The sequence below is a fragment of the Nelumbo nucifera genome, chromosome 8 (assembly GCF_055504915.1).
Source record: "Nelumbo nucifera cultivar China Antique chromosome 8, China Antique-T2T, whole genome shotgun sequence".
Classification (NCBI taxonomy): domain Eukaryota; kingdom Viridiplantae; phylum Streptophyta; class Magnoliopsida; order Proteales; family Nelumbonaceae; genus Nelumbo; species Nelumbo nucifera.
Genome location: NC_142656.1, coordinates 39,655,624 through 39,673,635, shown reverse-complemented (window position 1 = coordinate 39,673,635; position 18,012 = coordinate 39,655,624). Strand labels below are relative to the sequence as shown.

General features: G+C 40.7%; 1 protein-coding gene across 3 annotated transcripts in view; it reads left to right on the top strand.

Annotated features, from left to right (window-relative positions):
* Nucleotides 1–18,012, top strand: part of LOC104590247 (putative protein phosphatase 2C 59) — a 67,868-nt gene that overhangs the window by 5,408 nt on the left and 44,448 nt on the right. For all 3 annotated transcript variants that reach the window (XM_010248825.3, XM_010248824.2, XM_088892714.1), the window contains exon 2: nt 3,696–3,963. In XM_010248825.3, the coding sequence (XP_010247127.1) occupies nt 3,887–3,963 (77 nt within the window). In that variant the 5' untranslated portion in view covers nt 3,696–3,886. The remainder of the gene's footprint in view (nt 1–3,695; nt 3,964–18,012) is intronic.

Here is an 18,012-nt window from a genome sequence, read left to right as displayed (position 1 = left end):
CAATGTCTTGGTAGCACATAGGGTGACTTTGCCCAGACTAGAAAATGCAGAAAAGTTGTCTTTCCATTCTAGGTTCGAATTTCCCACTCTGACAAACCCTCTCAAAGCATTTTGAAGTTCTCTGAAAGTTTCCATACACTACACTTGCAACAATAAACCAAACACCCAAGTTCATTTCCGTTCTCTACTCAAAACTGAGAGTTTCTCAATGTAGGGTGACCATCAGAGCAGGGAAACATGACACCTGTTGAATTGAAAGGGATAGCCACCAATAGCTGGACTGCAATGACTTCTGAATACGAGGAGAACATAAGGCAACCACATGAGAGGGCTTGAATGGTTGGCTTTGACCAATAGACCCAAGTCTTCCGCTCCAAGACAGCACCCCACTTACTCGCATATCAAGCAGCTTTTGTATCAAGCCTCTCTTTCAAGAGCTCCATCCTTTCACAATGACTCTAGGAACACCATCGACCACCCTAACCACCATCTCCAATCTGCCATACCAGTCTCACATTTTTTAAATTCAACAACTACCTTTATGGCTTTCCCATACCTTTCCACACCATTAGGTTCTAATACCTTTTCCTTTGTCTTATTTAGTGTCTTCTTCACTTCAATAATTCTAATTTTGTGAAGGTACATGCCAATTTTTATACAACTTGAGTTACTAACCTCTCCTCCATTGGTACCCTCTACATGTTTTTTATTTAATAAATTTTCAAAAATAATTTTTTAGATCTTTTCTTGACTTCTTCATCTTTTATCAAGACTCTTTGATGTAACTAACACAATTTAAAACCTTAAATCTCTACCTTTACTTTCTCTCATCCTTGCTTGTTTATAAATTCAATATTCTCTTTGGTACCTAATTTATGATAGAGTCCATTACACGCCTTAAGTTTAACTTTTTTTTTGTTTTTTTTTTATCAGTGAAATGTAAGATTTATTAAATCATAGCCAATAGTACAAATTAGGGAGAGGCACGAGATGCTACCTCCCCTTTTAAGGCGGGGAGATGGAGGAAACCATCAACCCTTTAGTTAATAAGCATAACAAAGGATAAAGAAAATTACAGAGAAGCCCAATACAAAGAAACCCGAGTAGACCCTTGTTTAGCAAGATAATCAGCCAAGGCATTAGCCGATCTACCCATCCACTGAAATCTATCTGTCATGTCCCTCAATAGCCATTTGACCTTTTTTAAAATATCCTTAAAGTCCCAAGTGACAGTACCCAGGTCAGCCAACCATCCTACTACCACCTTGGAATCTCCCTCAATTATTAAATTCTGCACTCCAAGTTGATAAGCAATCTGTACTCCCTGTGCCGCAGCTAGGAGTTCAGCCCTCACAGAGTCTCCTATTCCCACCGATCCTGAAAAAAGGGCAATGATGTTGTTGTTCTCATCTCTTAGTACACCACCAATCCCAGACGGTCCTGGGTTACCCTGACTACTTCCGTCAAAGTTTAGCTTAACAAAACCCTCCATCGGCGGAGTCCAAGTTACTTGAATTCTAGGCTTCCTAGAGGAAGTGAGGACAACTGCAGACCAATTCCTCAATAAATCCTCAAAGGAGTAATCTTCAAAGAGCTTTAAGGATTTCAGCCACAAAATAGTCCTTGTAAAAATACACTCTTTGACCTCAAGAATGCTTCTTTTCTTCTCCTGAAAAATTCTGGAATTTCTCTCTTACCAAATAGTCCAAAGGAGAGCTGCTCTTATACACTTCAACATAATTCTCCCTCTTCTTGTGGTCCACACAAAGGTAGATGGGGAAAACAGCAAATTTACCTCAGCTAGCAAGTTCCACCTGCACTCAAACAAATCAAATACCCAATTCCAAATGGTTGCAGAAAAAGGACAAGAAATCAATAAGTGGTAATAGTCCTCATTCTGCAGTTTGCACAAAATACACCAGTTAGGGGATAAACACAAGAAAGGTCTTTTCTTCTGCAGGTTATTCATCGTATTGATTTTACCGTAGTAAACTTCCCAACAAAAAACAGCTATTTTTGGGGGAATAGGTCTATACTAAACTTCCTTAACTGGGAAAGCCCGAGGAAAGGAACTGGAGCAATGGGATCTAAAGAAATATGCACAAGTAAACGACCCTTTCGGAGTCAAAGTCCAAAACCTCCTATCAGAATTGAGTGGGTCCAAGCAAACAGAATCAAGTAACAATAAAAACTCAGAAGCTGATAAGGATTCCTCATCCCTCAACCCTCTACGGAAGTTAAGTTTAACTTCACTTACTTTCTTTCTAACTTCCTTTCTTATAGCTTCATATTTTTCCAAATTTTCTACATTTTTAGTCTTTTACAATCTTGATAATATATTTGCTTTACTTTGATAATATTATAAATGATATAAATCTGATCTGCACTAGAATTCTGTTAGTATTAGAGTTGAAGAAGTATTAGAGAGACTAGAAGAAGGAGAAGAAGAAGAGAAGAGAATTCTGGTTTGAACTAGAGAAAATTGACACTGCCTCTAGTCAGCCAGATTATATTTATATGTTTTTATCCAATTAACAAAAGACTATTATATCCCTACTTAAGTATGGGGCACATCACTTAACATAACATTACACATCAGCTTTAAACATAAATATAAAGACTAAAATACCCCTATATAGTCGACACTAACAATAAGCATCTTCATTCCTCTACATTTTTAGTTTCTTTAGCACTTTGTCGTTTCCCTTTAAATTATCCTAAAATGTCCTTTTACTACTTTCTTTATACAATAAGCCATTTCAAGCCACATATCATTAGTCTTTCCATCTGAATTCTATTTTCCTTTTGCTGTTAGCCTATTTCTAAATTGTACTAGTTTTTCTCCTTTTAGGTTTGCCCACCTAATTCTTGAACACCTATTTTATTTCCTATTTCTCTTCCATTTCTTAGTGTACACATCTACAACTATTAATCTATGTTTTGTGGTTAAGTTTTCCCTTGGAATAATTTTGTAATCCTTACACATAATTCATTCTACTCTCCTAATAAGGACAAAAGTCTGTTTCACTTGCACTAGGTACATTTTTAAATGTTATTAATGCTCAGTTTAGAAGGAGTATAAATACAAATATGTACAGTGCAAATACATACAAAATAATACAAAATACAAGGTTTTGTACTCTACAAATTTGTATTTGTACTCCTTCCAAACTGAGCCTAAATGTCCATCCTTCTTTTCAAAATGTGTGTTTACTATTCCCATATTATAAGCTATTGTAAATTCTAAAATTGCATCACCTATTTAATTCCTCTTGTCAAACCCAAATCGTCAATGCATCATATCATGTTTTGCATTTTTTCCTCACATACCCATTTAAATTTCTCTCTCTTCATGTGGAGTTATTTTTCTTTTTTGATCAATTTCATTTGGAATTTCTTCAATGAATTATTCTTTTTTCTTTTGCTTCATTGGGTTACACAACGAGGGATAGCCCGTCCCCCAAACCCTAGTGGCAGTGGGATTTGATCTCAGGTCTCCACTGCAAAAAGCAGAATTTAGTTGTAATCATTAAAGTTTGATTGGTTCATCTGTACTTTTGTCTTTTTATGAACTTTATTTCTAAATTTGAATATTTGTTCTTTTAATTTGGGTGTAATTTGTTAAATTTTGAGATTTGATTCAAGTAAATCTTTCTTTTGTGTGACTTCTAATTTGGAAATTCTTTCTCATGCAGATTAGGGTTAAAACATCGTGAATGGAGATGATGTGGCAATTAATGAGATCTTTGGGTTTCAATTCAGCTTATTAATAGACATTTTCTTTGTTATTGGTTTTCTTTCAAATCTGTGTTTCTTTTATTGATTGTCTCCTTTTCATCTAAGAAAGAAACAAGTTGAGTAGTTTGGAAAGTTATTATTGTATATTATGGGCTATCTGAATTCTGTATTGTCTACAAGTGGAACCCAAGTTGATGATTCCCCTGTTAGTGGTGGAGGGCTAAGGTATAGTCTTTTCTAATATGCCTTCTTGGCTGGATTTATAACTGTTTATTCATGGTTATTTGGGTTTGCAGTAATTATTTTGTTCTGTTTGAATTATATATGGTAATAATTCTTAGCTTGAATGTAAGAAATGACTGCTGTCTTTCTTTGCATGTAATGCTTATTTTTATGTTTAATATCCTGTATATATGGTAGTAATTCTTGTTTTGCATGTGATTAATGTCACACATTCAGTTTGTACAAAAGAGCTCAACACAAAGTTTAGGGTGAAAACAGAATCAAACGACCCCATCCTAGAGAGTCAGAATATATATATATATATATAGAGACAGAGAGATGAAATGTGTATTTACAGAAAGACCCTTATGGGGCAAAGAAGAGAAAATAAAAGAAAAAGAAATAACATGATACTGTACAACAAGGACTATAGTAATAAGGTACAGCATCAGCATTCTTCACACTCCCCCTCAACTGATGTGAGTGCATTAGCATCAGTTTTCCCATAAAAAATAGATGTTTGGATCTCGTCTTGGCCTTGGTGAAGATGTCAAGAATCTGCATGTTAGATGCCACATGAGGAAGAAAGATAGATCCAACAAGAAACAAATCTTGAATAAAGTGGCAATCCACCTCAATGTGCTTCGTCCTTTCATGAAGGACAGGGTTAGAAGCAATATTTATAGCACTAGTGTTGTTTGCATGCAGAGGGATAGGATGACCAAGGTCTTTAAGTAGCAATTTAAGCTAAACAATTTCATTGCACACCAACGACATTGCCCTGTATTCAACTTTTGTGGAGGACTTGGAGATAGTTTATGTTCCTTCCATTTCCATGAGATAAGAGAATCACCCATAAACCACCCAGTAGTGGAGCGATGAGCGTCAAGACAACCTACCCAATCAACATCAGCATAGGCCTTCAAATGGATAGGAGAGGATGGGGAGAATAATAGTCCTTGTGATAAAGTGCCACAAACATAGCAGATAATTCAATGTACGTCAGTCAAATGGGGTTGACGTGGAGCAGAGACAAACTGGTTGACAACCTGAACCGCGTGAGAGATGTCAAGTCGAGTCATAGTGAGATATATAAGGGACCCCACAAGTTGATGATAGATGGAGGCATCAATGAGTAAGGGACCTTTTGACTTGGACAATTTAATATTCAGCTCCAAGGGAGTATCAACTTGCTTATTATCTGTAAGGCCGGCCAACCTAACAAAACCAAAGCATATTTGTGTCGGGAAATAAAATATCCCTGATGATTTCTTTGGACTTCAAGTCTTTAACCCAAGTCCTTCATGTGAAAGGATATGTGAAGAAGAGACTTGAGGTCTTGAATTCCTTCTATATCATCTCCAGTCAATAACATGTCATCCACATGCAAGAGGAGAATTGTAATACCCTGAGGCCTTTTCTAAACAAAGAGAGAATGAATAGAATCACTCTGACTATACCTGACATCCACAACAACATCTTTGAATTTCTCAAACCATGCCCGAGGGGCCTGCTTCAGCCCATAGAGAGATTTCTTCAAGCGACAAACAAGAGATGGATCACTACAGTACCTCGGAGGGGGTTTCATGTATATTGTTTCCTTTAAATGTCCATGTAGAAAGGCATTTTTCACATCCAATTGATAGATAGACCAGAAGTGCACAACAGAGAGGGCTAAAAGAACACGAACTATAGTGGTCTTGGTCACCGAAGCAAATGTCTCCTCATAATCAATGCCATACTCTTGTGTATAACCTCGAGCCACAAGATAGGCTTTGTATCGATCTGAGGAACCATCAGATTTCAACTTGATAGAATAAACCCATTTGCTAAGCCATTAGAAGGAGTTGGGACAAGGTCCCAAGTGTCATTCTTATGCAAGGCTTGAATCTCTGCATCCATGGCATCTCTCTAGTGGGGATTGCTAATGGCCTACTAGTAAGAATGAGGAATATCTGTGGAAGACAAGATTGCAGAAAAGGAACTATGGTTTGAAGGGAAACCATAATGATCATGGGGTCTAGAAAGGCGAGTAGAACGTCGCAAAGGAACAAATGGAACAATAGAAGAATCTGAAATAGAGGTATCACTTATGGGGTTATTGGTGGCAGGCTGAAGATCTAGACCGGGAGGAAGGAGGGTCGTAGGCGTAGGTGTTGGACCGCTAACTCGCTTGTGAGTGAAGACAAGAAGATCCTTCACAACCGTTGAAGACAAAGCGCCCTGTGAATCAAAGTCATACAAAACAGAAACAAAAGGTGCAGAAAACTTGACTACTCCTTAAAAGGAAATATGCTCAAGAAAAATGACATTCCACGAAGTATGGATGCGACGGGAAAAAATAAGATCCTTCATAATTGTTGAAGACGGAGCAACCTATGAATCAAAGTCATACAAAACAGAAGCAAAAGTTGCAAATAACTTGGGTACTCCTGAAAAAAAAAAGGAAATATGCTCAAGAAAAATGACATTCCAAGAAATACGAATGTGACGGGCAAAAGGATCATAGCAAAGAAATCCTTTGTGGTTGGGACTATACCCCACACAAAGGCTCATATAACTAACTGAGCTGAGAGTTTAGAACGTTCCTAAGAGGAAGCTGTACAAAACATAAGCATTCAAAAACATGATGGTTGGAGAGATTGGGAGGACAACCAAATAGGTTTTGATGAGGAGACAAGTTAGCCAAAACAGATGAAGGAACACAATTAATTAGATACACAGCTGTACTAGCTGCCTCCACCCAAAATAAAAGCGGTGCATGTGACTCTTGAAGAAGAGTTCTCAAAATGCTAAGGATGTGTCCATTCTTGTGTTCTACCACACCATTTTGCTGAGGAGTGTTTGGAGAGCTCCATTGAACTTGTATTCTAAGATTTCTCATGTAGGACAAAAATTCACCATCATTATATTCCCCCCCTGAGTCTGAGCATAGGATGCGAACACTAGATTGAAACCGAATTCGGACCATAGCATGAAACAATCAAAAGGTTGGAAAAACTTCTAACTTGTGTCTAAGCAAGTAGATCCAAGTGTACCTAGTGTAGTCATCAATGAACAGTACAAAATACTTGTATTCTAATCGTGAAACAACAGAGGAAGTCCACATGTCACTATGTATAATTTCAAAAGGTGAAGTAGCATGTTCAACTTTGTGAGGAAATGGCAAGGTATGACTTACTCAAACAACAAGTAACACAAGATGGTTGAACTTGTATTCTAAGATTTCTCATGTAGGACAAAAATTCACCATCATTATATTCCCCCCCCCCCCCCTAAGTCTGAGCATAGGATACGAACACTAGATTGAAACCGAACTCGGACCATAGCATGAAACAATCAAAAGGTTGGAAAAACTTCTAACTTGTGTCTAAGCAAGTAGATCCAAGTGTACCTAGTGTAGTCATCAATGAACAGTACAAAATACTTGTATTCCAATTGTGAAACAACAGAGGAAGTCCACATGTCACTATGTATAATTTCAAAAGGCGAAGTAGCATGTTCAACTTTGTGAGGAAATGGCAAGGTATGATTCTTACTCAAACAACAAGTAACACAAGATGCATCAAAAGTTTGCAAGGAGGGAATTTTATTTCTAATGAAACCAGAGTCAAACAAAAATTTAAGTTTTTCAGAGTTTGGGTAACCCAAACTTTATGCCATAAATCCCAAGTGTCATTTCTTTAACCTAAACCGGAATTCATCAATGAAGAAAAACTAAAATAAGCAAATGATTGCGCTGATTGAGATCCCTCGAATTCTAGTGCAAACAAGGGGCCCAGTCTACACCCCTTCCCTTTCACCTTTCCAGTGCACTGATCCTGAATGGAAAAACCATCAGAAGAAAAAGTTAGAATGTAACCTTCATTAACCAATTGACCAACTGAAACAAAGTTAGTGGTAAGCTTGGGAACAAAGAAAGTTTTGGTAAGGGAAAGGGAAGCCGAGGGTGAGAGCTTTAAACACAAATAATTACTCCCAATGATATTCAATTTCTTGCCATTAGTAGCAACAATATGCTTACAATGGGTTTCTGAAGATTTATTTGATGGTTCGGGGTAGGCTCCAATCATATAATTGGTAGCCCCAAAATCAATTATCCAAACATGAGAGGAAGAGGAACAATAACCAGAGAACTCACCAGATAAGCCAATAACAGAAAATGTAGATGAGATAGCAGACTATACCGGTTCTCGTATCTCTTTCCTATTCATGGGAGCAGAAGATTCACCTTTGACACTGGGAACATCAATCGTCTGTCCTTCAAATACCTGGTAAGCCCATGGCTAATTCTTCTTTATAATACCTTTACAAGGATGAACAGGGCAATTTGGAATGATATGACCATGTTGATTACAATATGTGCAAACATTCTTCTTCTTGCAGTGTGAAGCAATATGTCAAAAACCTTTGCATTCATAACATTGGGTTTTAGACATATCCTTTCCACCAGATTTCTTACTCCCTTGTGCATTAAAAACTGTCTCAGCCCCAGATTCAAATTGCTTCCCTTCCAGATTTGCAGCAGTCATAAGTCTAGTCTCCTCTCCCAGCAATTCTCCCATCATAGAATCTAAATCTGGTAGTGTACCCCTACTCAAAATATTGGACCAAATAATTTCATTTTTAGGTCTCAGTTGAAGGGATGAGAGATCCATCATATGTGTTAGAATGAAATCTCTTTGCATGAGTGTTCAGCTGATAAGAGTTCTTATTTAGCCCATACTTAAGTTTAAGTTATCCTATAACTGGGCCTAAGCCTGTTTAATGTTTTAAGTTAACTGGGTGCCCCATCACTAATCAGGGGCATTCCAGTAATTACTTGTATCATTGTACTACAGTCAAATATAAATAATAGCATGGTCGACTGGGTCGACATTCACAGCATACCAGTGGTGTTCTTCTCCTCTCCTCTACTTCGAGTACAGCTCTCAAGCTCACATGGTATCAGAGCACTAGCTTCTCTTTGGTTTCAGCCGACGCACTAGCTTCTACTCTCTCTTCTCTTGCTGTTCTTTCCATCTTCTTTCTTCTTTTCTGGGTTGCTAAAAAACTAGGGTTGTAAGAGAACAAAGCAGATTCGAACCTAGGGTTTCCCTTGGTTGTAGGGCTCAAGGGAGGTAAGGCCCAGAAGTGGATGTCCTACTAGGTTCCTTTTTCAGCAAATAGTAGCTATTTGGCTACTAAGAGAGGTTTGTATAGGACAGACCTAGTTGAGGACTGATTTCAGCAGTCCTAGCCCTAGCCGAAAGGGGGAGAGCTTCTCCACAACTGCAGCTTCGAAGCCCCAGCAAAACCAGCATAGCACAGTGGTAAACAACTCCAAGTTCAGGTTGGTTATCATTCCAGAACCTCCCACCACTGCTGTACCCGAATTGCTTCAGCTCAAGTGAAGATTACCTAGGGAGCTGCCAGCTCCAGATTGTCCAGCACTGTGAACACTTCGGCGAGCTCTAAACCTACTCTAAGACTGAAGTCAGCATGTCCTCTCTATCCGGAGAAGTTTCCTCCAGAGATAACAGACCTGCCGCAAGGTTCTCTAACCTGGAAAACCCTAATCTGCACAGTTTACAGATTACAAACGTGTTGCTGGATGAATATAACTTCAGAGAGTGGTCCGTCTCAGCAAGGCTGTTCATTACTTCTCGTGATCTCACAGGCTATCTGGATGGAGACAAGAAAGAACTTGAAGTTGGCAGTCCTGAGCATGTCGTGTGGCGCAAGGAGAATGCCACAGTCATGTCTTGGTTGTTGGCCTCCATGACTCCTCGGGTGGCTAAAACTGTTCATCATTTCCCCACAGCCGCTAAGATTTGGGAGAAAGTATCCAAGACCTAAGGCAAGGAGACGTGTCCGTGGCAACATATTTTGCAACCTTGGAAGGCCTTTGGGAAGAGCTTGATCATCACTTGATATTGGATTGGGAAAATGCCAGGGACAAGGAGAGACATGACAAGCAAATTGAAGAGAGCAGAGCCTTTAAGTTTCTAGCTGGCCTAGACCCAGTATATGAGGGTATAAGGTCACAAATTCTAGGGAGAGATGAATTACCGGAGCTTCACCATGTCTATTACCTGGTGAGGAATGAAGAAGTTAGGAGAAGGGAGATGCAAGTTGACTCCCAGACACAGGCAACTGAACTATCTGGAGAACATTCAGCCCTAGTCTCCACTAAGGGAAATAGATATCCAAACAAGAAGTCCCTCAAGTGTACCCATTGTGGTGGTGAGAAACACACAAAGGAGAAATGTTGGGTCTTGTATCCTCATCTGAAGCCAGCTACTTTGAGAAAGGACAAAAGACAACATAAGGGTCACACAGCAAGTGGGAATCTTGCCACCAACAACAGTAGTGACAACTCACAAAGTACTCCGACAGTGTCCTCTTCCTCCATAGGGCAGGTCACCGACTCCTCTGGACCAAGTACTTTGGGCTTCACGGCTAGTGAGGTAGAGATTCTCAGCCGGGCATTAGCCGGTCTGAAGAACAATTCTTTAGCTTCCACCTCTCTTGCCAGATCAGGTACAGTCTCTGACTTTAGTGCAACTAGTTCCATTGATTTCACCTCTTGGGTGATTGATTCCGGAGCAACTGACCATATGACACATATGTCCTCCTTATTCTCTTCATATCATTTGTTGTCTGGCCAGGATAAGATGAGAGTGGCTGATGAGTCTCTCTCCACCATCTCTGGAAAGGGGGTGGTTGACCTAAGCAAGGACCTCTCTCTTAAATCAGTCCTACATGTTCCTAGTCTTACCTCAAATCTTTTGTCTGTTTCAAAGCTTACAAAAAATTTGAACTGCAGTATAACTTTTTTTCCTACTCATTGTGTCTTCCAGGACAGATTGACGAGGAGAACAATTGGGAGTGGTCATGAGTATGGGGGCCTCTACTATTTTGATGCAGACATCAGCTCAGCCCTACAAGCTTCTGCTACTACTAGTCCGAAAAGTGTGGAGTCAATAGCTAGGCTGCACCTGTGGCATGCTAGGCTAAGTCATTTGTCTTTCTCTTCTTTAGCAATGTTGTTTCCCGAATTGTTTAAGGGAATTCCAAGTCAGAGTTTAATTTGTGATGTGTGTCAAATGTCAAAACAATGTAAAACAGTGTATCCAACTTCTAATAATGAAATTCGAGCTCCTTTTGATTTGGTTCATTCTGATGTTTGGGGACCTTCACCCATTGTTTCCATTGATGGCTTCCGTTACTTTATCAGTTTTATTGACCATTATTCTCGGTGCACATGGATTTATCTGTTAAAAGGACGAGATGAAGTACCACGGATAACTATGGCTTTTTGCAAGATGATTGAAACACAATTTGATAAGAAGATTAAGCAATTCCGGTCAGACAATGCAGTTGAATACTTTGAAAGATCCCTGAACTCATTCATAGAAGATGCAGACATGTTACACCAATCATCCTATGCTAGCACCCCTCAGCAAAATGGGGTTGCTAAGCGCAAGAACTGGCACTTATTAGTGACAGCTCGAGCCCTACTATTCCAACACAAAGTGCCCAAGCAATATTGGTCTCAAGCTATACTCACTGCATCATACCTGATAAATTGGATGCCATCTAAGGTGTTGGGTATGAAGACTCATTTCTCTGTTTTGTGTCCCACTCTTCCAGAATTTCCTCTTCCCCCACTGGTTTTTGGCTGTACATGCTTCATACATGTGAAGGATCCAAAGAAAACCAAGCTGGATCCCAAGGCTACAAAGGGAATATTTTTTGGGTACTCTCCTACACAAAAGGGGTACAAGTGTTATGATCCTGTCTCCAAGAAAAATATGTTACCAGAGATGTAGTCTTTTTTGAGTCTCAACCCTATTTCCAGTCTTCTCAGAATCCTCTTCAGGGGGAGACTAGTGGGTTGGAAGAGGATTCTCATTCTCCCTTCTTGTTTGTTCCCCTTTCATCACCTTCCACTAATCCTAGCTGTGACATTCCGGGTCAACCTAGTGAGGCTCCCACTGTGCCAGTTACTTCTCCTGATACAGCAGATGCTCCTGAAGGTTCCAGTAAGCAAGAGAAAGAGATACTTACATACAGCAAAAGAAAGAAGGGCCCTCAACCTCATGATTGCAACCAGTTGAACTCAGATCAATCTGTCTCTGCAATCCAAGGTAATTCTAACTCATACACTTCGGATTTGGATCTTCCTATTGCTCTCCGTAAGCCTGTTTATTCTTGTACTGTTAGACAGTTTTGTATGCCCTTAGCTCCAATCAGTTTGATGCACTTATGACATTTATTGTAAATGAATAAAGTGCATATTTGATTCATGTCATGTGGTGTGTTTCTGTGTAATACCCTTAAAACCGGACACTTGTGAGATTTGTGTTGGTTTAGAATGTTCACAGCCAGTGGGTCGGTCTGGGGAGACCTATCCTGATAAGGCTGACACTGATGTACCGCCAAGTCGGTTGGGGTGGTCTGCCTCTGCCACTAGGGTGAGACCCGAGGTACATGCAGTGTGGGATCAGCTTGAGACCTTGAACCGGACCAGAATTCCAGTATTGCCCTGGACCTTGGCGATTAGTGGGCAAAACTGGAATGTTACACTTGACCTCTAGACTCGATTATGGTACTGCACTGGGTGGCGGATTGGGCCATCTTTGATATGCCAATCAGTGAGACCCTTAGCGGGGGTCAAAACCTGGGTATGTTGAGATGGTTCATGAACCCATCTGAGTGGGTGATCATAGTGATAGGATCAGCCCCTTTGTCGGACAAAGGTAATGATCGGGGAAATGCACTCTCTCTGATGGAAACCAAAACTGCTGGCAATAGATTTCAATCGTTGAAATTTTGTTTTGCAAAATATATTTATATAATATATATATTATAGGTTTCCAAAATTGTTTGCAAAAGGTTTTAATCCCCAGGGTCCATGTAAGAGGAAAGTGCAGCATTGTACCTTGTAGTCGGGGGAGAGGTCCTCCCTTGTCGGGCAGTGTTTGATCATTATGGGCTGAGAGGTTAAGTTTAAGACCTTTGAGGGTTAAACCTAATGGGCTAATCTTGCATCTGCCCACAGTCCTTGGGTGTTACAAGGTGGCTTGGCCCAAGGACCACTTAGTGTAAGTGTTGGGCCCATAGAGTCCATATGATGGGCTCAAGGGGTTCACTGGGCTTTCCAGTGAATTCGGCTAGGCCTTGTGACAAAAGCTGGGCCGAACCCTTGTGGCTGATGTGTAAATCAACGTTTGGGTCCCACACCATACAGAGAAAGCCCAACTAGGCAGCAATTTGGAAGGCTTAAGTGAGCACATACACTTAATGGGCCAAAAGCCCAATACGAGCTGGGCTAATTAGATTGGCTTGAATGGGGCGAATCTGAGATATGGACCAGCCTTAAAGGATAAGGGAAAGTCCTTATCCACTCAGTAAGAGTCCAGATTTAAATATGATTCAAATCTGGAAACTCCTAATCAAATTAGGAGGGTTGATCATGATCTGCAGATTAGATAAGGACTCTACCTTATCACTTAAAGGGATCAACATCTCCTAATAGGATTAGGAGCTGACCCCTTTAGGGTTATAAAAGGAGGAGGGGGCGGCAGCCTCAAAATACACTCATCTGAGATACAGATACAACACAGAAGAGAGAAATCAGCATACACTGAGAATGCGCCAATTTCTCTCTACCGCCTCCTTCCTGCCGCCGCCTCCATTAGCAGTTCGTCTCCACTCACGTGGGAGTCATCAAGAAGCGTTCTTGATTTCAGTTCTTTGTGAAAGAATTGAAAAGAAATTGTGCTCACCTGTCGTCTAGTGGGTTCTTGCGAAGGATCCAGTTCTTGTGAAGAATGTTGCTGATTCTGCTTCGTCCTACATTGTGCCATCTTCAGTGGGAGCAGTCTTTGGTGACTTTTCTGGGCGTGAACACTTTCGTTGGGGGATACTAATTCTCCGTATCAAGTATTTCCCTCTCCTACTGTTTTGTTCAGATCTGGTTCGGTTCTTGATTCAAGATTGATCATTGAAAATTAGTTTTCTAAAATAGGGAATGCGATTCCTAGTTGTAGGAAGGAAAGAAATTTTTGAAATTCGCCCATTCTTTTCCGCTGCACCCAGGCGTCCAGTAGGCAAGAGAAAGAGATACTTACATACAGCAGAAGGAAGAAGGGCCCTCAACCTCATGATTGCAACCAGTTGAACTCAGATCAATCTGTCTCTGCAATCCAAGGTAATTCTGACTCACACACTTCGGATTTGGATCTTTCTATTGCTCTTCGTAAGCCTGTTCGTTCTTGTACCACCCGACATCCCATAGTTGATTTTGTTTCTTACTCACACTTATCTCCTGCCTATCACTCCTTTGTGTCTGCTCTTTCCTCTGTATATGTCCCTTCCAGGTACTCAGAGGCAGCATCTGATCCAAGGTGGAAAGAAGCCATGAATGAAGAGATGAAAGCCCTAATGAAAGCAAGAACGTGAGAATTAGTGGACCTGCCAAAGGGGAAAGGCACTGTTGGGTGCAAGTGGGTATTCACAATAAAGCACAGGGAAGATGGATCAATCGAGAGGTACAAGGCCACTTGTGGCAAAGGGATTTACACAAAAGGAAGGAATTGACTACAAAGAAACCTTTGCCCCAGTAGCAAAGCTCAACACAATCCAGGTTCTACTGTCACTAGCAGCAAATTTCTCTTGGAAACTCCATCAGCTGGATGTGAAGAATGCCTTCCTAAATGGTGATTTTCATGAAGAGGTATTCATGGAACCTCCACCAGGCTATGATGTTGGAAAGGTGTGTAAACTAAGGAAAGCATTATATGGTTTGAAGTAGTCTCCCCGGGCATGGTTCGAGAGACTTTGTATGGCCATGAAGAAAGTGGGGTACACTCAGAGCAGTGCAAACCATACATTGTTTACAAGGAGACAGGATGACAAACTTACGGCACTCATTGTTTATGTGGATGATATGGTGATTACCGGAAATGACTTGGAAGAGATGAAGAGGCTGAAGGAGTTCTTAGCTTCAGAATTTGAGATCAAAGACTTGGGAAATCTGAGATATTTTCTTGGATTGAAGTTGCTAGATCAAGAGAAGGAATCTACATATGTCAGCGGAAATATGTGCTAGATCTCTTAGAGGAAACAAGCATGATGGGGTGCAGGCCAGCAGACACTCCAATAGAACCAAACCATGGACTACAAGAATCAATAGGTGAGGAATACTGTGATAAAGAGAGGTACCAAAAATTGGTAGGAAAGCTGATATACTTATCCCTTACTTAGCCAGACATTGCCTATGCAGTGCATGTTGTCAGTCAATTCATGCTCTCACCAAAGATCCCTCATATGATCGCAGTGGAAAGAATTCTCAAGTACTTGAAGACTTGCCCAGGGAAAGGAATTCTATTCAGGAAAAACAACAGACTTGAAATTGAAGCCTTCATTGATGCAGATTGGGCTGGGTTTGTTGGAGACAGAAAATCAACCTCAGGTTACTGTACATTCTTGGGAGGAAACCTGGTCACATGGCACAGTAAGAAGCAGAATGTAGTGGCTAGATCAAGTGCAGAAGCAGAATACCGAGCTATGGCACACGGGGTTGTTGAATTCTTATGGCTCAGAACTCTTCTTAATGAGCTTGGTATTAAGGTTGAGGATCCTCTCAGGTTGTATTGTGATAATAAAGCTGCTATCAACATTGCCAACAATCCCCGTGCAGCATGACAGGACAAAACATATTGAAATTGATCGACACTTTGTCAGAGAGAGAATTGTCTCGGGAGAACTCTGTGTGTCTTATACTCCATATGAGATGCAAATTGCAGATGTATTGACTAAAGGGCTGGCAGCAACAAAGTTCAGGGACATACTTGGCAAGCTAAACATGATTGATATACATGCTTAGCTTGAGGGGGAGTGTTAGAATGTTAGAATGAAGTCTCTTTGTATGAGTGTTCGGCTGATAAGAGTTCTTATTAGCCCATACTTAAGTTTAAGTTATCCTATAACTGGGCCTGTGTTAATGGGCCTAAGCCTATTTAATGTTTTAAGTTAACTGGGTGTCCCATCACTAATTAGGGGCATTCTAGTAATTACTTGTATCATTGTACTACATTCAAATATAAATAATAGCATGGTCGACTGGGCAGTTCAGTTCGACATTCATAGCATACCAGTGGTGTTCTTCTCCTCTCCTCTACTTCAAGTACAGCTCTCAAGCTCACAATATGGATGGCCAACCCTGCAAGAAGGTAGGGCGAAATTTCAAAAATTTCTCTCTCTCCCACTTGGGAATCACATTCCCTGTTTTAGAAAATCTACATTTTCAATGATCAATCTTGAACCAAGAACCGAACCAGATTTGAAACTAAGACAGTAGGAGAGGGATATACCTGATACGAATAAACAGTATCCTCCAATGAAGGTGTTCACGCCCAAAGAAGTCTCCAAAGACTGCTCCCACTGAAGATGACACAGTGTAGGGTGGAGCAGAATCAGCAGTGTTCCTCCTAAGAACCGAATCCTTCAGCAAGAATTCAATGGAGGCTATGAGCACGACTTCAGATCAGCCTTTCTCCAAAGAATGATATCAAGAACTATTCTTGATCGCTCCTACAAAATTGGAGATCGAACTGGCAGTAGGCGGTACTAGAGGAGAACGCAGGGAGAAGATGGCGCAGTCACACTGTTGTTGTCTTCTCTCTGTATGATCTGAGATCTGATCTCTGAGATGGTTTGGGATGAACTGAATGGTTCGCCCCCTCCTCCTTTTATAGACTTAAAGAGATAAGCTCCTAATCCCATTAGGAGTTTCCTGATTCAAATCCTTATTTGAATCTAGACTCTCTTTAAGTGATAAGGATAAATTCTTATCTTATCTGCAGATTAGATCAACTCTCTCCTAATCTCATTAGGAGCTTTTTAGATCCAAATTCAGATCTAGACTCTCTTAGTGGATAGGGATAACTCCCTATCCTATCTGTTGATCCAATCCCAGATGCGCCCCTCTTTAATTAATCTAACTAAACCAGTTCGAAATGGGCTTTAGGCCCAATAAGCCTTATGTGCTTAGTGGCCTTCCAAACTGCTGCCCAGTTGAGCTTCTTTGTATGGCGTGGGACCCAAACATTGATCTACACATCAGCCACATGGGTTCAGCCCAGCCTCTGTTACAAGGCCTGGCCGAATTCATTGAAAAGACAGTGAACCCCCTGAAGCCCATCACATGGGCTCATAATGGGCCCAACATTTACACTAAGTGGTCCCTGGGCCAAGCCACCTTATAAAAACCCAGGGACTGTGGGCAAATGCAAGATTAGCCCATCAGGTATTACCCTCAATGGTCTTACACTTAACCTCTCAGCCCATAATGATCAAACACTGCCCGACAAGAGAGGACCTCTCCCTCAGCTGCAAGGAACAGTATTGCACTCTCTACTCACATGGATCTCGGGAATTAAAATCTTTTGCAAACATTTTGAAACCATAATATATATATGTATATCCGTATATAAATATATTTTGCAAAACAAATTTCAACGATTGAAATCGGCTACCGGCAGTCTTGGTTTCCATCAGAGAGAGTGCATCCCCGATCATTACCTTTGTCTGACAAAGGGGCTGATCCTATCACTATGATCACCCACTCAGATGAATTCTCGGACTGTCCCAACATACCCAGTTTTTGACCCCCTCTAAGGATCTCACTGATTGGCATATCAAAGACAACCCAATCTGACACCTAGTGCAGTATAATAATCGAGTCTACTGGTCAGGTGTAGCTTTCTAGTTTTGCCCATCAATCTCCAAGGTCCAGGGCAATACTGGAAATCTGGTCCGGTTCAGGGTTTCAAGTAAACCTACACTACATGTACCTCGGGTCTCACCCTGGCAGCTGAGACAGGCTACCCCAACACTTGGCGGCACATCAGTGTCAGCCTTGGCAGGATAAATCTCCACAGACTTATCCAACGGCTGCGAACATTCTAAACTAATACGAGTCTCATAAGTGTCCAGTTTAAGGGTATTACACAAAAACACACCACTATAACATGAATCAAATATGTACTTTATTCATTTACA